The sequence below is a fragment of the Drosophila montana genome, unplaced genomic scaffold, assembly GCF_035044405.1.
Source record: "Drosophila montana isolate Dmon_TW-CO22-7 unplaced genomic scaffold, ASM3504440v1 contig_1409_1, whole genome shotgun sequence".
Lineage (NCBI taxonomy): Eukaryota > Metazoa > Arthropoda > Insecta > Diptera > Drosophilidae > Drosophila > Drosophila montana.
The window spans coordinates 59,042-81,743 of record NW_026996361.1 but is presented as its reverse complement, the minus strand read 5'-3'; the positions used below and the strand labels follow the sequence as shown (position 1 = coordinate 81,743).

Here is a 22,702-nt window from a genome sequence, read left to right as displayed (position 1 = left end):
CCTCTATCAGACCTCACCGGAACTGGCACGTACACACACACACACACACGCACACATTCACTCATAGGTAAGAGGTCTATGTGGCTGCCAATGGCAGGTACAAGCCTAGCTTCTGTATGCAAAGTCAAAGTGAATTCGTTAAGTTGCCAAAAGCAGCAACTAACTGCAAATGGTTGGCAAGAAAAAAAAAGGGATAAAAAACCAGGCCACAAATTCTCGAGGTAATCGAAAATAAACTGTACGCCACAGCAGCTCAGATCGGGCTTTACCTTCTTTCTACGTATTTGTGCTTTGGGTCCAATTAAATTATGCTTAAATTGATTGAATGCTTGACGCACAATTGATATTACAGTTCCTGAATGGTTCTCAATGGTAATGGGCATTGAAATACTTGCAGCTAAAAACATTAAAAGGTTTAATGTTAGCTAAGGTAACACAAATTAATATAAATTATGAAACTAGCGTTAAGCTCTTCAGAAAAAGTACAAGAATACAAGAAAATATTTCCTTTAAAAAGAGTTAAAGCATATGGAACTAAAACTTTAATATTTTGTTGCTAATTATTTACATTTTAAAGGCGCCATTAAGCTTCTGAAGCAAAGTAAAATTGGTTTCGCTCCAAAATGTAAGCTTTTAAAACTTTCAAATTAATTTTTGGCAGCTAGTAAAATGTTTATGGATACAAAATATAAACATAATGCAGGAGTGAAATGATAAATGGAGTGAGAAAATATTTTGCTAATAATAATTTTGGAGCGTAGAGTGCACACTATTCTTATAAATATTGAAACAAAATATTCCCATAAACAATAAACGCATTTAAAATGAAAATGAAAATAAATGCAGGCACTTAAAATAATGAAAGCTAAAGCAAATAAAAACTTTTTTCAAACGAATATTATTCGTATTAGTTATGTTTTTCATTAGTTGAACATAAAATGTATATTAACGTATTTAAAAGTAATTTTATGTAAATGCCAATTAACTTAGCTGCTGAAAATAAACTTTAAAGGAAAAGTTATATACTTAAAATGTGATTTTCATGCGCAGCTCAAATCAATTTCAACTGTCTTAAGTCTTCGCTTTGTCATTTTAAAATCTATGCATTTCAATTGTTAAAGTTGCCGCCTGTTTTCCGTTTTCCAGACGCAACTGTCACTTATGCAAATGAGCAGCAGGCCTTAGGAAGTTGTTTCCCATTTGGCCCACTTGACTTTTCAGCTCTTTGTGTGCAAACTCATTTGTTGGCTGCCGAAATTGCATATGGGGTCTCGACCTGGGGCTCAGGCTCGGCTCGTTAATTCTCTGGGGCTGGCAAATAATCGTAATTCAGCGCTAAATTTGTTACACACGGAATTTGCTCGTGCTCGTGTTTATCTGATCTATTTTTCTGGTGGCGGGGAGGAGGGGATTTTCTCTGCCTGCCAGCCAAGCGTTCGTCATGAAAATTGGGTTAACACATTAAGTCGGGATATGTGCAGCAATGTCCTCGTTCTCGTGTCCACATACATGTCCTTGTCAGAGTTTGGCAATCGAATGAATGGCGACAAAGGCGGAAATAAAATTGCTAAACGAAAAAACCATTTCAACGACTGCCTAACGTGCCTTGATTCTCTGCTTCGCTTCACCTCTCCTCTCTCACAGTCTCTCTCTCTCTCTCTCGCGCTGTCTCTCACTCTATTTCTCATGGCATATGTCGGCCTATGTGTTTGTCTTTTAACATCTTCCCCACCATGCAAGCATGACAAAAGCAGGCACAGTGGTAACAGATTTCAAAATGAAAATAATATTAAATATAAAATTGTTTAGAGATATATTTTATTATTTATATTAATATTATCATTCTATACTAATTATGATATTCTGTTATCTTCATGCAAATGAATAATATTTAAATTAGAATTAAAATGTTTGAAGTTATCGCTGTAAAATGCTGGGACTGATGGGAATATTAGTCTAATTATGATTACAATATCATTAAATATATTGATTTTAATTAATTTTGCATGTATTTTCAAGGGCTTTCATATATTTAACTTTTCCTGGGAAAAAAAACTTGTGAGAATTTCTAATTGACCGCTTTCTAAATACATTTTTGCTCACTGTGCAATATTTTGGCAATTCAATTTTTGTATGCAATTTTCCTTTGGCGCTTTGCAGGCGCAGCGCAAATTCGTTTACACGCACACACACACACACACATTTATGCACACTCAGTTGCATGGGAGTGTTGCGCTGCGTCCATCTTTTATTTCATTTCGTGCTTTGCCTTTGTGCAACTGTGCAACAATCATTTTTGCACCGCAAATTCATTTCCGTTTGCACTCGTTTCGCGTGTGACTGTGTGTGTGTGTGCGTGTTGTTTATGTGTGTGTGCACAACAATCGCCAGCTAATTTCGTGCGATTTATACGCATACGCGCGGTGCAACAGCCTTGCATACTTTTTTGGTGCTCGCGGCTGGCCGAAATGAATTTTCATGGCAATTTTATCAAGGCGCCTTGGCTGCACCGCCCCGCCCCCCGCCCAACCTCTTTACCTATTCCCTGCGGCTTGCCATGTTGTGCATAGTCCCGATTTTAGTCTGCGGCAAACGGAGCGCGCCTCCAAGCCTCTGCATACCTCGTGTGGGCTAACAGCTTGATTGAAGATTGCAGATTGAATTGTGAAACAAATGTCCTTCCATACGCTCCCACTCGTACTGCTGCCTGGCAACAATGCCGTCGTGCAAGAGGCTTCCTTTGTTGCCTTCACGGCTGGGCATTGTTTAGCGCTATTCAGGCTGATACCTTGCCTGAATAGAGAGAAAAGCAGTGGGACAGAGAGAGAGAGAGAGAGAGAGAGGGGAGTGCGGCATCGTGTGTCGCAAAAAGATGACGACAAGTGATTCTTAAGCACAATAGAACAACAATGATGTCAGTGGGTAATCGGAAATGGTACCAAGTAGACGTAAGACAGGCCTGTAAATAAAACCGCCCACAAGTCTTATAAATGAATAGAAAACTGTTATATGGCATGTCTTTCTATATTATATTCGATCAGTTTCACAGTCATTTTAACGAATCTTCGTGAAATTCATTATTATATATTTTATACAAAATATTGCATAAATAATATTGCGTGCAATTTAAGTCTTATTGAAATTGTTATGCAAGCCTTAACCTAATTATATCCGACGATAAATCATTCTAGCTATGGGCCAAAGTCAAAGCATAATATCCTTTGTCGTTCTCTGCAAAGCAGATATTTTTTGGTAAGAGCAACGCCTATAAATTGCAAGCACCTTGAGGCACAAGGATAAGAGACTTGCCTTTATTGCTATAATTAATATTGCATTCATTAGGTAAATTAAATTTGCCTGGCCCATGCGCACGCCCACAGCTCAGGGGTAAAATGTCTGCTTAAAATATGCAAGCGATTCGTAGCCGAGAAATCAAACTCCAGAAATGTAGAGCCCCTTTGATGCGACTAAAAGCTCTTTTGGCAATGCGAGCAAATACTGACAAATTGGAAATGAGTGACCTGTAGGTAATATTTTATGTAGCTGATGGCTCTGGATTCGGAGCTGGGTGCGGAATGGGTAATTGGTTCCACTCGGTGGAGTGCGCTGCACTTGGACTTTAATCATGCTTATGAGTCGGTCTGGGCAGCTGAGGCTGGGGCTAGGACTGGGACTGGGGCTAGGGCTGGGGCACCAACAAAATGCAATTCGCTTTGTCATGTTGTCGGTGGTCAGCAGCAGCGTATGTAGAAGGTCCAACAGAATTGAGCCAATGGTGACATGGCCAGAGGTGAGCGCTGGCATGTTGGCAATGGCAAATGTCGAAATCTGTTTCACCTGCATCTGTTTCGGCACCCTGTATGGTTTTGTGGAGCTGACCTCCTGGTCCTCTTCTCACAGCTCAATGCCATTCACATTTTGCTTTTTGGCATTTGACAGTTTGGACATTTTCTGCTTGCTTTGAGTGCTGACGATGGAGCCGGAAGGGCAAATCAAGTGGGGTGCGGCAGAGGAGCCACAAAAGAAAAACGTCGGTCAATAACATGAAATTCGAACCGTCAATTCGATGCATGCCAAAACACAAGAACCAACCAAAGGGGCCAGCAAAGGCAGCACCAATGACTCTTGATAGGAATTCGAATGAATGCACGACTTGGACAAGTGGCAAAGCCACAAACCAAATGCCCGACTACCCAATGCCCTGCATGCGGCCTTAGAAGCTTCTCAATAATATAATTATCATGTTGGGCAACTTACGAAGTAAAAGAAGGTCTAACTTTTGAAACTTAAAAAAGAATTTTGGTTTCTTAGTATTATAATAAAGATCATAAAATGGAAAAAATATTCGAAATTATACTGTGAAAAATCAATATACAGCAATAATTTGATAAGTTAATCGATAAAATAATCAAGTTTAACATTATTATGCAGTAAACAGTCTATCGACTAACGAATTTATCGAGCGACAGCACAAGTATCGATAACATTCAAGACAAGCATGCCTCCTTGCCGCGTTATAGAACATTATAAAAAGATAGACAGCCTGAAAGCTGTGATAGAAACGGAAATGAAAGGAATTGAAGAACAGGAAAACGGGAAAACGGGCTGACAGGGCAGGAGCTGCCTGCTGCGCTTCGATAATTTTTGCATTGGCTGCAATTGCGCACACATGTAATTCAATAAAAGAAACGCACACGGGGCGGGGTAGGGTGGTACAAAGGAGTGTTGCGGGAGAGGGACAGGGGTCGGACAGGGCAGCATATGGCGAATGGCGGCGACAGCGTCAACTTTTAACTTTGTCCAGCTGCCGAGCCAGGCACACATAATAATAAGCAGCATGGCGGGGTGAACTTATGTGGCGTTGCCATATCGGGGAAATTTGCTTGATTTGCTTAGCCTTTGGCTGTACAGTGAAGCCATTTACTGTTATGTCAGAAGAATAACGCTACGACAGCGCCACGGCAGAGCTGCAGCCAGCGGCATGAATGCAACTCAAACGTGGCAGGTGGGAGATTGGCAGCAGGAATATCCTACAGCAACAAAAGCTGTCAAATGCCCGGCCAAAGTCAACTTCATTTCATGCCCCAAGTGTGCAAACGATGGATACCGAACTGGATGCATGGATGCAAAACGCACGAGCTACAGCAGCCGGAATGGAAATATGCCCTGCAGGCCTGGCATCCGACTGCTCCAACTGCTGCTGCTGCTGCTGCTCCCTGCAGCTGCTGCCAAAGTAGCGCAAAGTTTGATGACGTGTGACATTGAAAGTTAACTGGGAATGGCAGAGCAGGCAGCTAGGCAGACAGGCAGGCAGCTAGGCCGGCAGGCAGGCAGGCTGGCGACTGGGATTGGCATTGACTGCTGTGCGCAGCAATTGCCAAAGCCGAAGCAGCCCCCATTAATCGTATTTGTAAAGTGCCGCAATTTGGCTTCTCAATTGCAAGCGATTCGACTCGGAACGTGGCCCCAACCCCAAAAAAGGTGGAAAATTCATAAATCGTTGTGGGGTATGAGAACCAGACACAAATGTTAGCACAGTATAAGATGTGTTAGTGGAATTTTAAACATATCATATTGTTATCTATAACTTAATTGGGTAGACTTATATTTCAGAAACGTCTATGCTTTGAATGTGTTAACTTAATGTTTAAAAATAAAATCTTTTTTGGGGCATTTTTGCGGAAATATAAAGACACGCTAAAACAAGCATGCCAAGATATCATTTATTCATATAAGAATATGGAAATCCAACTGCATCTACATACGTTAGACTTTCGTAATAGTATTATACGATATCATATATCGTAAGGAAGTGAAACTGCAACTGTCTGTGTGTACGTTAAGCTTTCGGATACGTTTTTAAAGAGTATATCCTCAGACTTTTACCTCAAGCAATATTTATTTTAATAAACGTTACAAATACTCACGATAAAGCATATTGCTCAGATTTGATGTAAAATATTTTGCTTTTAATAAAAGCGATTTGGTTTTGACGTTTACAAAAATTCTGAATAAATTACTTGGCAAATTTTCTGTCTAAATTAGAGACATTCCATAGCTCGAACTTGGCTCCTGCTCTCAAATGTACTACACTTCGTCTTTGCTTAATGCACTGGGGCAATAAATATGTAATCAAGTAGCAGAACAAATAAATTATGATCATAATTCAAAGAGCGCTAATGATGCTTGAATTTCGCAGCAAACCGTCAACAAACAAATAATATGTCATTTTTTCTTTCGCTAAAAATATGACAATGGCAGATGAACAAATAGCACAAAATAAAAAAAAAGCAAAAATAGAAAAAGTTCATTTTGATATATATGTATTTATATATCAAAATTAATCAGATCGGATGGTTACAGAGCGAGAGAAAAAAAAACATAATTTATATTCATCGTATTTACATGCCATGTACAGCAGCAGCCGCCTTCGAGGGTAATAAATATGTGCGCCTATGTTAAATTCTGGCTGGCATTGCGTAATAAATATCACATTTTATTGGCCACACGCGGGAGTTCCCAGTCCAAACAAGCTGAGAACTTGGCATAAAGATAAGTCCGTTGGTAATGATGAGAAAATGCGTCGCTTGGCAACCAATGGATACATTTTGGGTTCGTCTGGCTGTCTATTCTCGCGTAGCCAAGGTCACGCTAGCGTGTGTGTGTGTGTGTGTGTGTGTGCGGGTGTTTTGTTATATTTTTTCATTCGATTGCCGTTCGCCTTGGGGCAACGCGTCGTATGCGCAATTTGCATGTTTCACTGAAGTCTAGACTTGCTAAGAAAAGGGAACGCAGCTTTGGCTGCTTCTGCTGCTGCTTTTGGCCATGTTTTGTCTATTTGATGCTTTTTGTGGGTCAAGCCACAAAATGGCGGCAGCAGCAGCGATGGCGACGATGATTTTATGCCCTTCTTATGCTTTGTTTCGACTCTGGAAGGTTTCTTCAATTTATTTTATGGCAGCGCCACATTCTCATTGTCATTCCTATGACGCTTCACGTTCTTGTTGTTGTTGTTGCAGTTTTAACGTCTTTGAAAGCCCGTCAACCACAAGGCCGTTATTTATGTGCATGTGGCTTTGTTTTGTTTTTGAAAATATTTGAAAAGGGTCCTCAGAGAGTTTTATTCCCCTTTTTCTTTTTTTTTTTGATAGCTCACTGATTCAAGACGCGTAAAAAATGGCATTTTCAATGAGAAAAAAAAAGGAATGTTAACGTCGACTTGTTACACATAATTCCAAAATTATGGCGAAATCATGCGAATGGGTTCGCGTCAAGGCGGCAGCTGCAGTCAGAAATGTGTTGGGCCAACATTAAAATGGATGTTAAATTTTGGATGAAAGTTATAAAATGTAAAAAATAGAATATAAAAAAGTAAAACAATTTATATCAATTTTATCAGGCTGATGACTTTTACAAATGTTGTTGAAAAGCAGGCCCAGAAATATCACAGTATACATATAAATATATATAATTTAAGTTTTCTTTCTAATTAAAATAAATTCAATAATTTGATGGTAATTCGAGTTACCACAACGCATATTCAAAACATTTTGGTATCAAATGAAAAACAAAGAAATCTTTATTTAATATGTGGATACATAATAGGGATAGAAATACGCTCAAATTAAACCGAGTATTGGGTGTCCTAATGATAACTAAGCAAATCAGGCAAATGCATTTACCAAATAATGCAGTGAGGCATTTGATGGCCGGCCATAGTTTGAAATATCTGCGGTTTGGGATGCTGTCGGGCTCAAAATGATTCGCGTTTTCGTCTCTTGTGCGGCTCGTTGCACTCATGAATAAATCGCCAAACAAATTCCAAACACAATTCAATCGACGCCACATTTAACATAGCCGCCAAATTGTGCATTTATTTAATTTTTAGTTTGTCAACATTTGCATAAAACAACGAATATGTACACACTATGAATATGCAACTATCGGACGGATTTTGCACGCCTCAAATAATAGCGGAAATTGCAATTTATTAAAATACTCAAATATTAGAAATTATCAATTTTATTGCCAAACATAAATTTTAGTCTTCACATGAGAAACGAGTTCGATTGTGGCGAGAGTACTCGATTATAAATTCCCTCTCATGTACGTGCTTACGTATAACACACACATACATATTTAAGGAAAATGGATTTTTTAATAACTTCAGGATGCACAGAAAGTATGAAATAATATAAGTGTGCCAAAAATTCAAGAGAAACGCTCAAAGAAGTCAATGACAAGAAAACCCTAACAAACATAATTTGCTAAATGCAGCAGTTCCCGATAATTAATCGATAACTGCTTTTAATGCACTTCCGGTGCCGTTATTCAAGTGCTTAGATTTTGATTGCTCAGTTAAATGTACTCGTTAGTGCTGATAATACGTTGCATTTAAGTCGCTAAGTAAAAATAAACTGAGCGTAACAGCAGCAGCAACAACAACAACAACTACAGCAATGCAGCTAAATGCGCAACAACAACAAAACATGTGCAAAGCAGTGAAAATCCTGCGTAATCGTTTCATACGCCAGCTGCACTGCTTGCAGGCAGTCCAACAACAACAGTTAGCACTAACACGCTGCCGTGTGGAAAATATTTATGAGCTTGGTTTTTACGCCAAATGCATTCTATATAATGTTCTCACTCACTCTCTCGCTTGCTGTATCTCTTGCCCTCTTCCCCTTATGTCCGCTGCTTGTGCTTTGCGCTATCGCAATTTACCTCAACGTTTTCGTAAGCGCGTAAATATCATTGGCGCTTCTGCATTTGTGTGTGTGTTAAGCAGTGCGTTAAAGTGTTTATGTGTTTGTTTACGTGCGAGCGTGCGTGTGTGTGGGCTTGTGTGTGCTCTGTCGCAGGCTAGTTATTTTTTTTGCACTTTACGCTTTTTGGCACTCAACGCAGTTGCTGTTGCTGTTGCTGTCGCTGTCGCAATCATTGCCACCTGCCGCGCTTTCACGCTTATCCTCTCTATCTCCCTCTCTGTCACTCCCAACTGCATGGCTCCTTCCACTCATATGCTAATTTCGCTCAGCACATTTTATATTTATACGCTGCTGACAACAACAGGCTACAAAACTGCAGCCAACTTAACTGCGCAAACCGCAGGGTTGCCAGCGCTCGTTCCGTTTGAAGTGTTGCCTTTTGCTGTTGTTGCTGCTGTTGTCATAATTAAAACGCGCTACATAATTGCCAAACAATGGCACTGCCGGAGTGTGTATGTAAGTGTATGTGTGTGTGAGTATGTGTGTGTGCACAGGTCTCCCCGTCTCTAGGTTGGGCGCTGCTGCAGGCCCGTTGCCTGGGCTGGGCTGATGGCAATCACGACCATTTATTCGAATGCCTAACAAAGTGGACAATGTGCACTTTTTTCCAGCCCTGTTTGCATTGGCCAGGCCATCAACCAGCACACATATACACACACACACACTCACTCGAGCGCAGCTCTTGGATGCAACAGAACGCGCAACAAAATGTTTCCACAATTCGGACGTAATTGGATAACGTTGCATGGCAGAGCGCCAGCAGAACCCTTAACATTGTTGCACAGATTGTCACATATGAGCAACTCCACGTGCATATGCCGTTAGCATGAGAGCACAAAATGTAGGTAGTAGAAAATAAAAATGGAAATATTAAGAAACGTTCAGAAAATAAACTATTTAAATGGAAAGCTAAGACTCTTTTTTAATATAGTTAACATTTAGGAAGAATTTTAATCTAAAAGTTTGATAGACTTGCGAGCGAATACTTCTTTGATAATAGTACTTATATGTATTATTTCCTATTATTCCGAAATTCTGAAAAACTAACAAAAGCACTTTGTTATTTTTCCCATTCCTAAATTTTATATTGCCGTAAAAGTAGAAGAAGTTCTAAATTAAACTGCAAACTTTATAAAAAGAATATTAAAAAAACTAAATGTAATCAAAATAAATCACATTCTTTCTATACACAAACTTTTTTCCCAGACCATGCACATTATTTTTTTACATACACATTTTTATCTATTAATATATTAATATGTTCATAGATATTAAATTCTTTAGCTATGCATAGTTATAAAAAAAAAAATTACAATGAATTTATATTGCACAATCTTTTCATAGGAAAAAATTGATTTATTTTAATGCAGCAAATATTCAGTTTAAAAACTTTAAACCGCATCATTTGGCCCCAGTGCCCTTCCCCTTCACCTTCCCCTTCCCTTTCGCAGCCCCCTCTCTGCATCGATTCTTAGAGTTACCTTGTTGCCAATTTGCCTTACCCTATGCAAAAGTTGACTACATATTTATTTTAAATTTTCCGCTCTTTTTGCTGTATTCAACCCAAAATCGCCGGAAGTTTCGATAAGGTTGCCTTTGCCCCACATTGGGGCGGGTTGGCTATGGGTGGCTGCGGTTTTCTAGGTGGTTTCCAGCGTGGCTTCGATTGCCCCATTCTCATTTTGCCTCATGACACGGCAGCCATAAAATATTCGGCCAAAGTGCACTCACACATGCATACACACGCTCGCACACACATACACACTCAGTGGCACACACATACACCCACCTATATACATTCACACGGCCGCACTCACGCAGTTGTGGTTTCAATAATCAATGAGTTGATTTTATGAAATTTCTGTTTACCTCACTTGCCTAGCCCCAACACCCCAGCTCTGCGCAATATTTTTGGTCTCAAACATGCATACACACACACACACACACATGCTCGTTAAGCTCACTTGCGTGTGTGCAAAATTTTATTAACGAGAATTTTGAAATTTTTTGCATAAATTTTCGCATTACGGAGTTTTTACAGCAGCCAAAAGCAAAGCCACGTGGCCCTGGACGAAGCGTGTTGATTGCGGCTCAAAGGTCAAATGAATTTTTATTAATATTTTAATTAATAAAATCGCCAGCTTGCTTATCCGGTCCACCGTTTCCCTTCTGTTTCGCTTTCTGCTGCTGAACATGCCAAAATTGATTTTCTGTTGACTTGCAGAATTAGTTCATATCCGATTATAATTCCTTATTTTCTCTGTTTTTTTCCAGAAATACCGTATTTAATTTAAGCATACATGATCTCGCGGAACAGCAACGTCTTGTGTGGACGTCGCCGGAGGATGATACCAAAATGTGTCTCGTTAAGGGCAAAGATGAGGTAAGTACTGTGAAACATATAATAGCTACTAGTTAATCAGTTAAGGAAAAGTTATAATTTTAACTTGGATTAGGTATTAAAATATTTGCTACAGAGGTGCACCAAATTTATTTGTAATTTTTAATAGCTTAGCCTAATTAATTTAAATTCATACTTCAAATTAAATGAATACTCCAATACACTTGCCAAGGAAGTTATGATGGATGTGTGTAGGTCCTCTATAGGGTATTTTTGAGTGCGATTCTCATGAGTTCAAATAAGCTCTTTGGGTATTCGTGCCTTGAGCTATTTTTAAATGTCGCCCTGCTATGCCATCCTCATGAATTCAAGTTAACCCTTCGGCTGTTTCTGCCTTACTCTATGTGTTATGTGTCGCCTTACTATGCGATTCTCATGAATTTAAGTTGTTATAAGTGTTATATAACACAGCAATCTGAGAACCTATTGGATATATGCTGTCTTCACATATATCTGTGTATATGAATGTATGCATATATGATTTTACGCATGCAATTTTATATGTATGTATTCATCTACATATGTATGTGGGTTGAATTTTCTCTTCTGATAAACGCGTTCATCTTAAATAATATTCACACCAAAATTTTGCATATTCTTCAAGTCTCTGGCTTTAAATAATGTTGATCAACCTTATAGCGTTTGGCTCTATGGTAATTTCCATTTTCATTGCAATTTGTATTTTGGTTGCAATTTTAGTAGTTGTTGTTGTTGCTGTTGCTGCAGTTGTTTTGCGCCAATGCTTCCGTTGCGGCAACAACTTTGCGGAAAGGCAAAAACAAAAAAAAAAACAAAAAAAAAGAAAACAAAGCAATAAAATGTTTTCCGCTCTCGCAAGTTTTATCGCGCGCTACAAATGTGAGCCAGAGCTGCAGCTGTAGGGAAATTGATTAATGCAACTTCTTTTCTCTTCTTTTGTTTTTGTGGCCTGGCTGTGAAATCGAAATAAATTTATTGTTAGCATTTCGGTCCAGCGCAGTTGACCCATTAAGAAAAGTGCTAAACGGGCAGCAGTGGGGCAGGCCAAGGAAGGGAGGAAAGTCAGAGTTTGAGCATAAAAAAGCAGCAAAGTGAACTTGGTTAGTGTACAAAAAAATAAGGCAAACATTTTCGAACTTAATTTGGTATTGGTAAACGCAGCTGCTGCTACTACTTTTTGTGCTGCTGTTGCTGTTGCGCCTTCCGTTTCCGGTCAAGTAAACAAAATGGCGCACACCGCAAGGAGAAATGAAGGACACGCCAACCCCCAGCCGTTGCATGCTCAAGTGCACTTCAGGCATTGCCGACGCTGACGTAATTAAGCAACACTTGTTAGGGGTCTGCCTTAAAGGGGCGTGCCACACACACACACACACACACGCACACAAACACACTCAGCTTTGCAAGCGCAACAACTAGAAGCAGGTGTAATTTGTTGAACTCAATTTGCTTCACTTGACTTGCCCCCAACTAGTTATTTATAGCGTCAAGTTGGCCAAAGAAAAGAATTAACCTTTCGTTTCTTTGCCAACATCCGAAAAGGGGTGGCAATGCGACTAACAGCCAACCCCTCTGCTCCCATCGCCCCTCGCCCAGCAATCTGTGTCAATTGCGTGCAGGGCCGTCATTTTTACAAAGGTTGCGCCCTTTGCCTGCAGCGTTGCCGAAAATAAGAAAAGAGTAAAAATGCAAAACTAAATGGCAATAGTTTCCATATTATATGCACTAATGAAAAGTTCAAATTTACAATTTTAATTAGCTGACATTTCGCTAATGTGCGCAGCCCGCTAATAGAGATAATTATCGCCAGCGGACGGGCGAGCGCCTAAAAGCCCGCTACACTTTATGGCCTGCAATGCAATTAGGGCGCGGAATATGCAAACAACTCACGCGATTCCTTTTATCTACCCCAATTAAATGCGCTTGCATAGCTTAGACCGAACTAAATAAAAAGAAGAAACCCCAGAAACGAATGGGAGAAATATTTGAGTACCAAGTAATTGTATCTTGAGAAATAGAATTTGTTATATGACAAAGTGGTGGCCAACTCTCAAATATAATCTGCAACAAAAAGCTGGGCTAATGTTAACTGAAAGAAGGAAAATAAGCAATCGATTGATACTGTTAATGAATGTATATACTTTATAGCATATATTTTCTCTTAAAGCAACACAATACAGAACAAAACGAAGATTTATTTTAGGTAAACCGAACCAATTTGTGGTGCTCAATTCATTGCCCTTTCATACTCTTGATATTTACAAATTTGCGTTTAAGTAAATTTTAAACAAATCGAAACTTAAAGCTCTCATCAGCTTAAGCCTTGTTCCATGCCAAACATAAACAAACAAACGCCAAAACTTTTCTCATTTGCGCTGCATATTTTAAGGCCAATTGTGCCAAGCAGGAAAAAATTCATGGCTGATAAATTTGTTGAGCGCTTTTTGTTTTCTTTATTTTTTACAATGCCTGGAAAAAATGTATTTTAATAACGCGCCCCAAAATGGCTGCCACGTGTTATCCTTTTTTTTTGGCCCTTCTGTCATAATGGCGGCCATTTTATGAACACTGCGATGCCGGATGCGGCAAAATTGGGCAAAAAAACGGGTAACTTTCGGACACAGACACACACATTGACGCGATTATAACGGCATCGATAAGCACACATACATACATATGTACAAAAGATTTTTGTACATTTTTAATTGATTTATTATTTGCCACAATGTTTTATTCAAGCTGCGTAAACAGCAGTAAAATGAAAAAAAAAAATAAAACGACTCGCCAACTCAACAGGCATCCACCTGCCGCCCCAAGCCATGCCCCGTTTAGGGCCCGTGCGAATGATAAAATGAGCATTCACCTGCTTCCAGTTGGGCGAAAAAATAATATATAAAAAAAAAAATAAAAACGCCAACAACAAACTGAACATTAAACGCGGTCAGCCGAATATAACAATCCACTGTACAGCGGCCTGTGTGTGTGTGTGTGTGTGAGTGTGTGTATACGGTGCGAATTAATTAATAAAAGCAAGTTAAAATATTTGATTAAATTGTTGAAGTCAAATATTAACGCCCGACCGTTCGTGCAAAAATATTTGCAGACAAACTTTGCAAGCGGCAAAATATTTGCCAACGAAATTCCATGTGGGTATTGCAAGGATCGCGATGGAGTTGTAAATTAAAAAAGCCAGCATGAAGATACCGTGTAAAGGGAATAAAGTAAAGCGGAGATTCTTTAAAGAATTTATCGGAACAGAGTATTAGATGAGATCCCATTTAAACTTAATGGGTTATGGAATATAAATGAAAAAAGACAGCGTGCTATAAAAGATACCCTGTAAGGGGAATAAAGTAGCACTGAGATGTTTAAATGAATTAATCGCTGCAGAGTAGGAAATAAAATCTGATTCGAATTGTATATATCATAAATAATAATTGAGATGTCTTTTATTCGATTTGGGAAATCGCCCTTTCGAGCATAATGTATCTTTTTGCATTTGCCACTTTTATCTGCCATGCTTAGATACTCTATTGTTACTTTTATCATTGTTACAATTCAAAGAGCACTGGCTACTATGATCTTCCATTAAAACAAATATCCATAGCTTAACCCGAGACTCAAGAGTAACTTTTGCCAATTCGAATTTTATATATTTTCTGTTACCTGCGCAAAACTAAAATCAATCATAAAACCAAAAAAGAAAAGAAGACAATTGAGAGGTACGAAAAAGAAAATTCCATTCCCTTTATTGTTTCAGCTTAGGGTTTTATTCTTTTTCGGGCTTCGCACAAATTAAAGACAAACAGACGATTAATTTTGAATGCCAGGCGAAATTTGGTCAGGCCTTGGGCAGAAAAGGGACGAAAACCAAACGTAAACAACACTAAAATGGGCGTGGCGAGGTCAACAGATGAACAACGCCGGAGAGTCTGTCGAGCGGGTGACGAGGAGAAGGGAGGGGAGAGGGGGGGGGGGGAGAAGTGTTTTGGCCAGCTGGCTGGTTGAACGACTTTTGCAGAATTAATGAAATTCCGAATGCCCGAGCAAAATGTCAAAATGAAATGAGTGATTTGTACGGGGATGTACGCATTTGAATAGGCGGCCACCGCATTCCACACCCCCCATCCCCCCAATTGCACGGTCCGACCGACCAACTGCCAACAACAAGTGAGATAAATGAGCGTGCGATAGTTGGATAGATGGACGCATAGATATATAGAGGTATTGAAACAGGCAGCGACACCAAAATGCCAAAGTACTTTTGCGGTCGGCTACTCGGAGTCGCATCCCTGATGCCCTGACAGAAGGACGATGTCTATATTGACGTAGGTTCAGGCGTGGATGTGCATCGGGAGGTGGAGGTGGAGTTGGCTGTGAATGTCGAAAGTGTTGGCCACCTGTGCATAAATTAAAAGCACTTCCGCACTCAAAATGAACAATAGCCGTCCGGTCAGTGCTGAGCTTCAACACAAATGAATGGCATTTCACACAGAAAGAGTGAGAGAGAGAGAGAGAGCGGAAAATAGAGAAAGAGTGAGAGCATGACACCCATATGCCATGCTTTGCTCCTTCAACAAAAACAATTCAACATTTAGTCAATCATTAAATGGTTCGCAACCACATCAAGACAACCCCCAAAGAATTCTCAAAGTATTTCCAATCCATTTCACAAAACTCTGGTCAAATAAAAGAGAACATTTTAGATGCTTTCTCTAAAGAGCTTAAATATAAAATAATATTAATTCAGTTGCGTATTTTTTATACATCGTTCATAAAAATTGATCTTAGAACTGCAAAAAACCGCTTTCCAAAGTAAAACAAAATAAAATAAATATATAAATATAATTAATACTCCTCGCAAACAGACTTAAGCTTTAAGTACTCGGAAATAAGTACTTCTATAAATTTAAATCTAGTTGTTACAGTACACAAGTTCATTGCATAAGTCGCCTTGAAGCCAACTAATTGTTCTCTATTGTTAACCTTTCTGAAACTTCTTTAACTTTATGCATGTATGTAAATGCCCAATAAATGTTTATATAAACACCAGAAAGCTTATGGAGTATATAATAATATTCAAAATATTATTAAATATACATATTTCACATATGGGAAACGAGTGCCAAAGAAGAAATGCATAGTGCCTATCCGTGCAAACGCATAATTTTCGCCTTTATTAAATCTTTAGAGAATCGTAACTTGAAACATATTCTCTTATTAATGTTCAAATTTAATGGGCACGCCCACAGTGTGCCTTCTTCGTAACGGACTACAAGAGACCTAAAGAGAAATAATTATTAATTTGGAATGTCCTGTCACAGCATGAAATAGAGTCATTTCATTATGAGTGCAAAGCAGCTTTGCTTGCGCACTTGCCAAATGCTCAATTGCAGACAATGGGCACGCTCATGACATTTAGATATGTGAGAAGCTGGCCAAAAGCCATTAAGCAAAACCTTTCAAGCAGCAGCCGCAAGATGGACACGAACAATAGCACAAGCCCAGTTCAAATGGCCCAAATATTTAGAAAATGTTGTTTTCCGTTTGCCCCAAAGCAGCTGCACTTGTTGTTCTTGTTGTTGTTGCTGCATTTCATTTTTCATTTCTCAGTAAAAATGATAAAATGAAAATCGTTTGCATTTGCTTTGAGTTTTGTGCAACTCATTTGCCTCATTTGCTGCTACGAACCGAAAACTTGTTGGCCGCAACTCAGAACACGTCTTGGTCTGTGTTTGCGTATCATTAACAGAATTGTTGCCTACCTGCAGGCGCTGTACAGAGCAGAGCTCGACTCGAACGTGGTTAAGACCGTAAACATATGTCCTGGAAATTGATGGCCTTCGTTCTAGCAGCAGGCAATGGCAAATTTGTGAAATTTTCCAAAAACGTTTGCTTGCCAAATTGCACAGACCACGCCCATTACGAACTCCTGCTCTAGAGGCTGGCCAACAAATTTTGCATTGTTAACGTGATTAATGTCAAATTTACTTTATTTGATTTCTCTGCCAGATTATGTCACAGCTCTCTCTCTCTCTTGAATGTCTCACAGCATATTCCTAGGGCAAACTGTGAACAAAGAGCCGCAAAATATTTAAATATTTATGCCAAACCAAAAACTTATAAGCAATCGCTTATGTTAAAGCCATATACTTATTTGCGTTGCATTGAAATGCGTAGCTCTTGGCTATTTCGCATGCAATATGATAATTTGCTTTTAGCCGCAATATTCTGGCCAAAATAAATATATTTGAAATAATTTATGCGCCGAGAATTTAATAATAAATTAAATCAAGAACAGCTTTGTCAAATTACGCGCATATTATTGAATCAAGTGAAATATCAGGAAAATATAAAAATAGTTCGGTTCGTTTTGCCGAATACTGTAGACAGACATAGATAGTTCTTTGTAGCTAAGTAAAATAAATATTTGTTTATAATTTGAAAAGGCCTAAGAATGTTATATATTTAAAAAAAATTAATATTATGTTGTAAAATCTGTGCACAGTTTGTTTTTGTAGCATAATATTAAAGCTGTTTAACTAATATCCTCTAAACAATTTGAGGGTATAAAAAAAAACCTAAATTTTGCTCAAAACAATAAACGGCAGCCATAACTTTCAAAACAGAAAATTAATAAATTTTGCGCTTAATTGCATTCAACTCGTTCAGCAGACATTGAAATAGTCTCTTTATATACAGTACGGTCTCTTGTATGCGATGCGTGGTGTCGTTGTATATGTTCGTGTTAATTACAACGGCAATAATGTAAAGTACAACAAAAGTAGAAGTGACAAAGCCCCCAACCGAAGCGGCTCACCCAACTCACCCGGCACGCCACGCTGGCCGCATGCCTGTGTAATTGTTGTAAAATGTGTTTTGTTAATTTATTTAAATTTATGCTCAAATGCTGCACAGCAACAGCAGCAGCAGCAGCAACAACAATAACAACAACTAAGCACATAACTAACAGCCTGGCAACAACAAACCGCAAACTAAGCAAAGCCAACAACAACAACAACAAGAGAAGCAATGGCAGCAGCAACAACAACTCCGCAAAGCAGCAAAGCAAACAGTTTAAATATTTAAAACAAGCATTTTGCAATTTCCCAAGGCGCTGCGAGCAAAAATTATGAAACGAGTTGAGAGAATTTTACAAAATTAGATAATAAAATGCATAGTTGGGCACTCGTTCATATGAAAGGGATATATATCTATATATTTGGAAGCTGTAATTAAAAGATAAATAAGGCAAATATTTTACACAGCATCAAATTATATCAAAGTAAACGTCTGAATTATCTCATTTAAATGAAAATCATAAATTTGTAGCATCCATTTTTATTATATATTAACCGAAATTCGAAATATGTAAACAGGTAAAATGCAGCTAAAACGTTTTATTAATTTTGATTTTCGTTTTAATCGAAATTGTTTTAAACTAGAATTTACAACAGTTTTTTTTTACCGCACCGGAGATTGTAATATTATGAAATATTTTTGGGGTCATTTGAGCTAGCAGCGAGGTGTAATATCCGTTAGCATTTCCCAGCAAAATTCTTCACATTATTGGCCTCAATTTTCCAGGCTAAAAGCCAACGGAAAATGTGGTTAGCACTACGTTATGGTGGATAGTTGTTTGCCTGTAGATAGGCGCAGATACAATCAGGACAATGCAAATGTTGCGGCCGAGTACGCGTTGCATGCGGCGGCCCTGGACTGAAACGGGCGGACACTAAAAATGCTGCACATTGGGCTGTAGTTTGTTGACAAAACGACACGAGCAATGAAAATTGTGAAAATTAGTAGGCAAACAAACAAAATGTTTAAATATTTTAGCAGAGGCAGAAAGAGACAGAGTGAGTGAGAGGGAGAGAGAGAGAGAGAGGAAGGGAGGAAGCGCAACTAGGCAAATGGAAAATGTTGTCTGCTTGTTGAGTTTGCAATGGGGGAAAAATTCAAATGATTTGTCATGTCACAGTACAGTGCACTTCCGGTGAGGCGCAAAAGGGGCGTGCCACTTTTCCGTAGCTGGCAACAGTTTTGCATGCCTTTTGCCCCACCACCCCCGCCGTCGTTTGGGCGCACGCTGCGTATGCGTATTTTGTGCAGCAGTGCAAAGGTGCATGGCAAATGGAAGCGCCGCACAACGTTGCCATTGCCTTTTAATATTTATTGAGTTGCAAGCTAGTTAGTCTCTGCGAGACCCAAACAAACCCGCCAGTCCCCAAACAGCCCAGCTGACTGCCTTTTTAGGTGTATTTGTTACGCATTAAATATTTCAATTTACAAAACATTTATGCAAAACATACTAAGCACACACACAGACACACAGATGTCACACTTTGGCAGGACCTGCTGCAGGATCTGTTCGGGCCTCGTTAGGCCAAAAGTGCAGAGCACACTTCGTGCATATTCAGGCCAAATGGCAAACGGAAGTACATGTTTTTGATGCACATATGCATATGCTAGCACTTGCTGCATCGGCATCTTCTTCATTTTGTATTTCCACGACCGTTATCCATTTTCCATTTGCCATTTCCAGCTGAAATTTGTGCATCGCATGCAATTGCACACAGAATGTCAAGCAACAGTTTCTCTGCGTATTTTCTTCTTGTTGTCAAGTGCAATTTTTCTTTTAAAACACATTTTAACAAATTACTGCAGTCAATTGGGAATAACATGAGTTCGGTTTTGTGAACATTGTAAATTAATGTGAGCCATTTAGTTTAATAAAATATTGTTTGTATTATGTGTCAGGTTCGATCGAAATTTAACTTCATTAAATGGAAAACATTTTAAGCAATTTTATTACCTTAATCCTAAACGACAAATAAAATAAAATATTACATTTTAGGTTTTTAGTTTTTATTTTATTTCTGTTAATTTCTTATTATAACTAACTAAATTATGTTTTTGTCCTAATTTATTAATTAATTAGTTAAAATTAACAGGAATATAGAGTTTCCCAGTATACGAACAATTAAACTTATTGTGTCTCTTAGGTTGAAGTTGAACTTATTCGATATATCTAGTCGGCAGATCGAAAATGTGTACTAAGTCTTCTTATTGCTAGACTATTGTCTGTTAGATTTAATGCTAGCTCATTGTCGTGATTGTGAAGTCTATTAATGTATCTCTTACTAAATTTATTTATTTCTTCTCTTACATAACGAACTTTTAGATCTTTTTGTATGCATGTATTAGAAACGTAAAAAGGAGAATTAAATATGATTCGCAATTTTTTGATTGGTAGTGCCGAAGAATTTCAATATTGCGAGTTGCTAGCAGTAGCTTTATAGTTGACCTCAGTTTTAAGCTTATCATTCGCTGTGTTGGACTAAAATGTAATTTAATTATAAATAATAATAAATTATTAAAATGAAATGTGAAACGCATAGAAGAAGACATCTGCAACCCCATACAGTATATAGATCAGTATCAATAGCCGAGTTGATGCAGTTTCTATGCGAATTAGAATCTCAGTTTCAAGCCTATCGTCTTGAAACTGTGCGTTGGTCCGGCTTTCTGTTGCGGGCAGTATATTTATGTATGCCGGATCGGACGACTCTACGATATAGCTGCCATCGGTCGAACAGTAGATATAGCAAAATATGGCAAAAATTATTTTTTCCAAGATATTTTCATCAACTTCCCAATTCACACACACATCTGCAAAACGGAAATGTCTATTAGGTTTTTAAGTCTTCGGAATGCCGAAGACATCCTCACCTTCTCGTTAGTAATTTATTTATATTTTAATACATTAAGAAAGTAGAAAAAACTAATTCAAGCATTATTTAATTAATACACATGTATATTTCATCTGCTTTCCTCTTGCTTACATTTTTAGGAGGCCTGCCAGAACTATATTCGGATCATGGTTGTGCCCTCGCCGGGTCGCCTGTTCGTCTGCGGCACCAACTCGTTCCGGCCCATGTGCAACACGTACGTCATCAACGACAGCAATTACACGCTGGAGGCCACAAAGAACGGTCAGGCGGTGTGTCCCTATGATCCGCGCCACAACTCCACCTCCGTGCTGGCGGGTAAGTGGCCATTTTACGGTTATTCAAGCCCAAACCCCAAAAGCCCCCCTTTTACTGTTATTTATTTTTTGCACCACAGTTATATAGGGAGTATGAATCGTTATCGGTTTTTGCAAAAAAATGCAATTACCCTGGCCAAATGGCAAATGCGAATGCAACTACGAATACGAATACGAGTACGAGTACGAGTACCCGGATTCAATTGCATTCACATATATAGTTTATTTGTTGTTGCTATTTGCACACAAATCGGATGTAAATTGTCATTCCTCATGCAATGCGCCGCAAAAGTATTTGAATGCCCCACTGGGCACTCTCCACCACCCCAACCACTCACTCTCCGTCCCCTTCCCTCCCCTCCCCTGACTCCTGTTTATAACGCTGACTTCTTTGAGTGATGTGTGTGATAAATTTCGCATTTCGCAGTGTTATTGTTTGACGGCAGCGCTCTGAATAATGTGTTGATGTGAAAATATATTTCCAAAATAATATATACATATATTTTATTATACTCTTCTTTTATAATACGGGCTTTCCGTTTGGTTCTGAGCGCTGCTTTCCTGTTGGGGCTTTGAATTCGTTTCGCATTTGCCCGACTGTCGCTGATTTCGTTGTTTGCTTGAAATTTGATTGCAAATTTCTGACAGCGTTTGGCGTACTTTTGTTTCGCCGACAAATCGATGGGCGTGGCACATTTGACATGCAGTCAACAAAACGCCTTATTTTAAATTGAAATCTGGACTCAATTCATGTTTTTACATGAAGTTCAGTTCGGAAACAAAATGATAAACTGAACTGATTGTCTATTATCAGCATTTTCTTGAAATTAAAGGAGCTTTAATATTTAAATCAAATTTTTGACAGAGCAAGATATGTTTATTCTTATCCGTTTCCAGTTCCAGAAACGTGCTTTGCAGTTTCAGGCTTTACAGATGAGATTTATTTTAGATTAAAATATTAATCCAACTTCTCGAATGTCAGACCCTCAACCGTTTGTGTATTACTTATGACTACAAGCTCGAATATTATTTGTATAATTAATTGTTGTTCCAAGAAAGCAGCCGATAAACATGCAATTTAGACAGCTAAATATGTCACGCCAAAAACGAAGCTCTACCTTTTTTATGCCGTCCTTGGCTCCTTGCCACACCCAAGGCCCCAACCCTAGAATCTGTTCGGTTACTCTCGGCTTGTGATAATATTTCCACTTGGCGCCCATAAATCGACGTTATTCGCGGGCTGTTGCTGAAGTTTCACAACGTGATTTGTTTGCATTTCATTGTCTACACACAAGTTAAAGGTGTGCATGTGGGTGTGTGTGTGTGCGTGTGCGTGTGTATTGGTGTGTGTAGGTGCTACCGAAAACTTTTGCGGCAAAGCAAACAAAACTGCGCCAAACACAAGCTGGCGGCTCTTGTGCTCTTGTGCCATAATTTCGATAAACGTTTATAACTAACTTCAAAGTGTTTGTGGTCATGTGTGCGAGATAAATATGTATTTGTATA

General features: G+C 38.8%; 1 protein-coding gene and 1 long non-coding RNA gene across 2 annotated transcripts in view; both read left to right on the top strand.

Annotated features, from left to right (window-relative positions):
* Positions 1–22,702, top strand: part of Sema1a (semaphorin 1a) — a 189,483-nt gene that overhangs the window by 128,939 nt on the left and 37,842 nt on the right. Inside the window, 2 exon segments of the mRNA XM_064683665.1 lie at positions 11,043–11,151; positions 21,002–21,197. Coding sequence (XP_064539735.1) covers positions 11,043–11,151; positions 21,002–21,197 — 305 coding nt within the window.
* On the top strand, positions 5,948–6,706 carry LOC135429427 (uncharacterized). The gene is made up of 2 exons (XR_010436420.1): positions 5,948–6,128; positions 6,200–6,706. It is a non-coding gene; the product is annotated as an uncharacterized LOC135429427 (long non-coding RNA).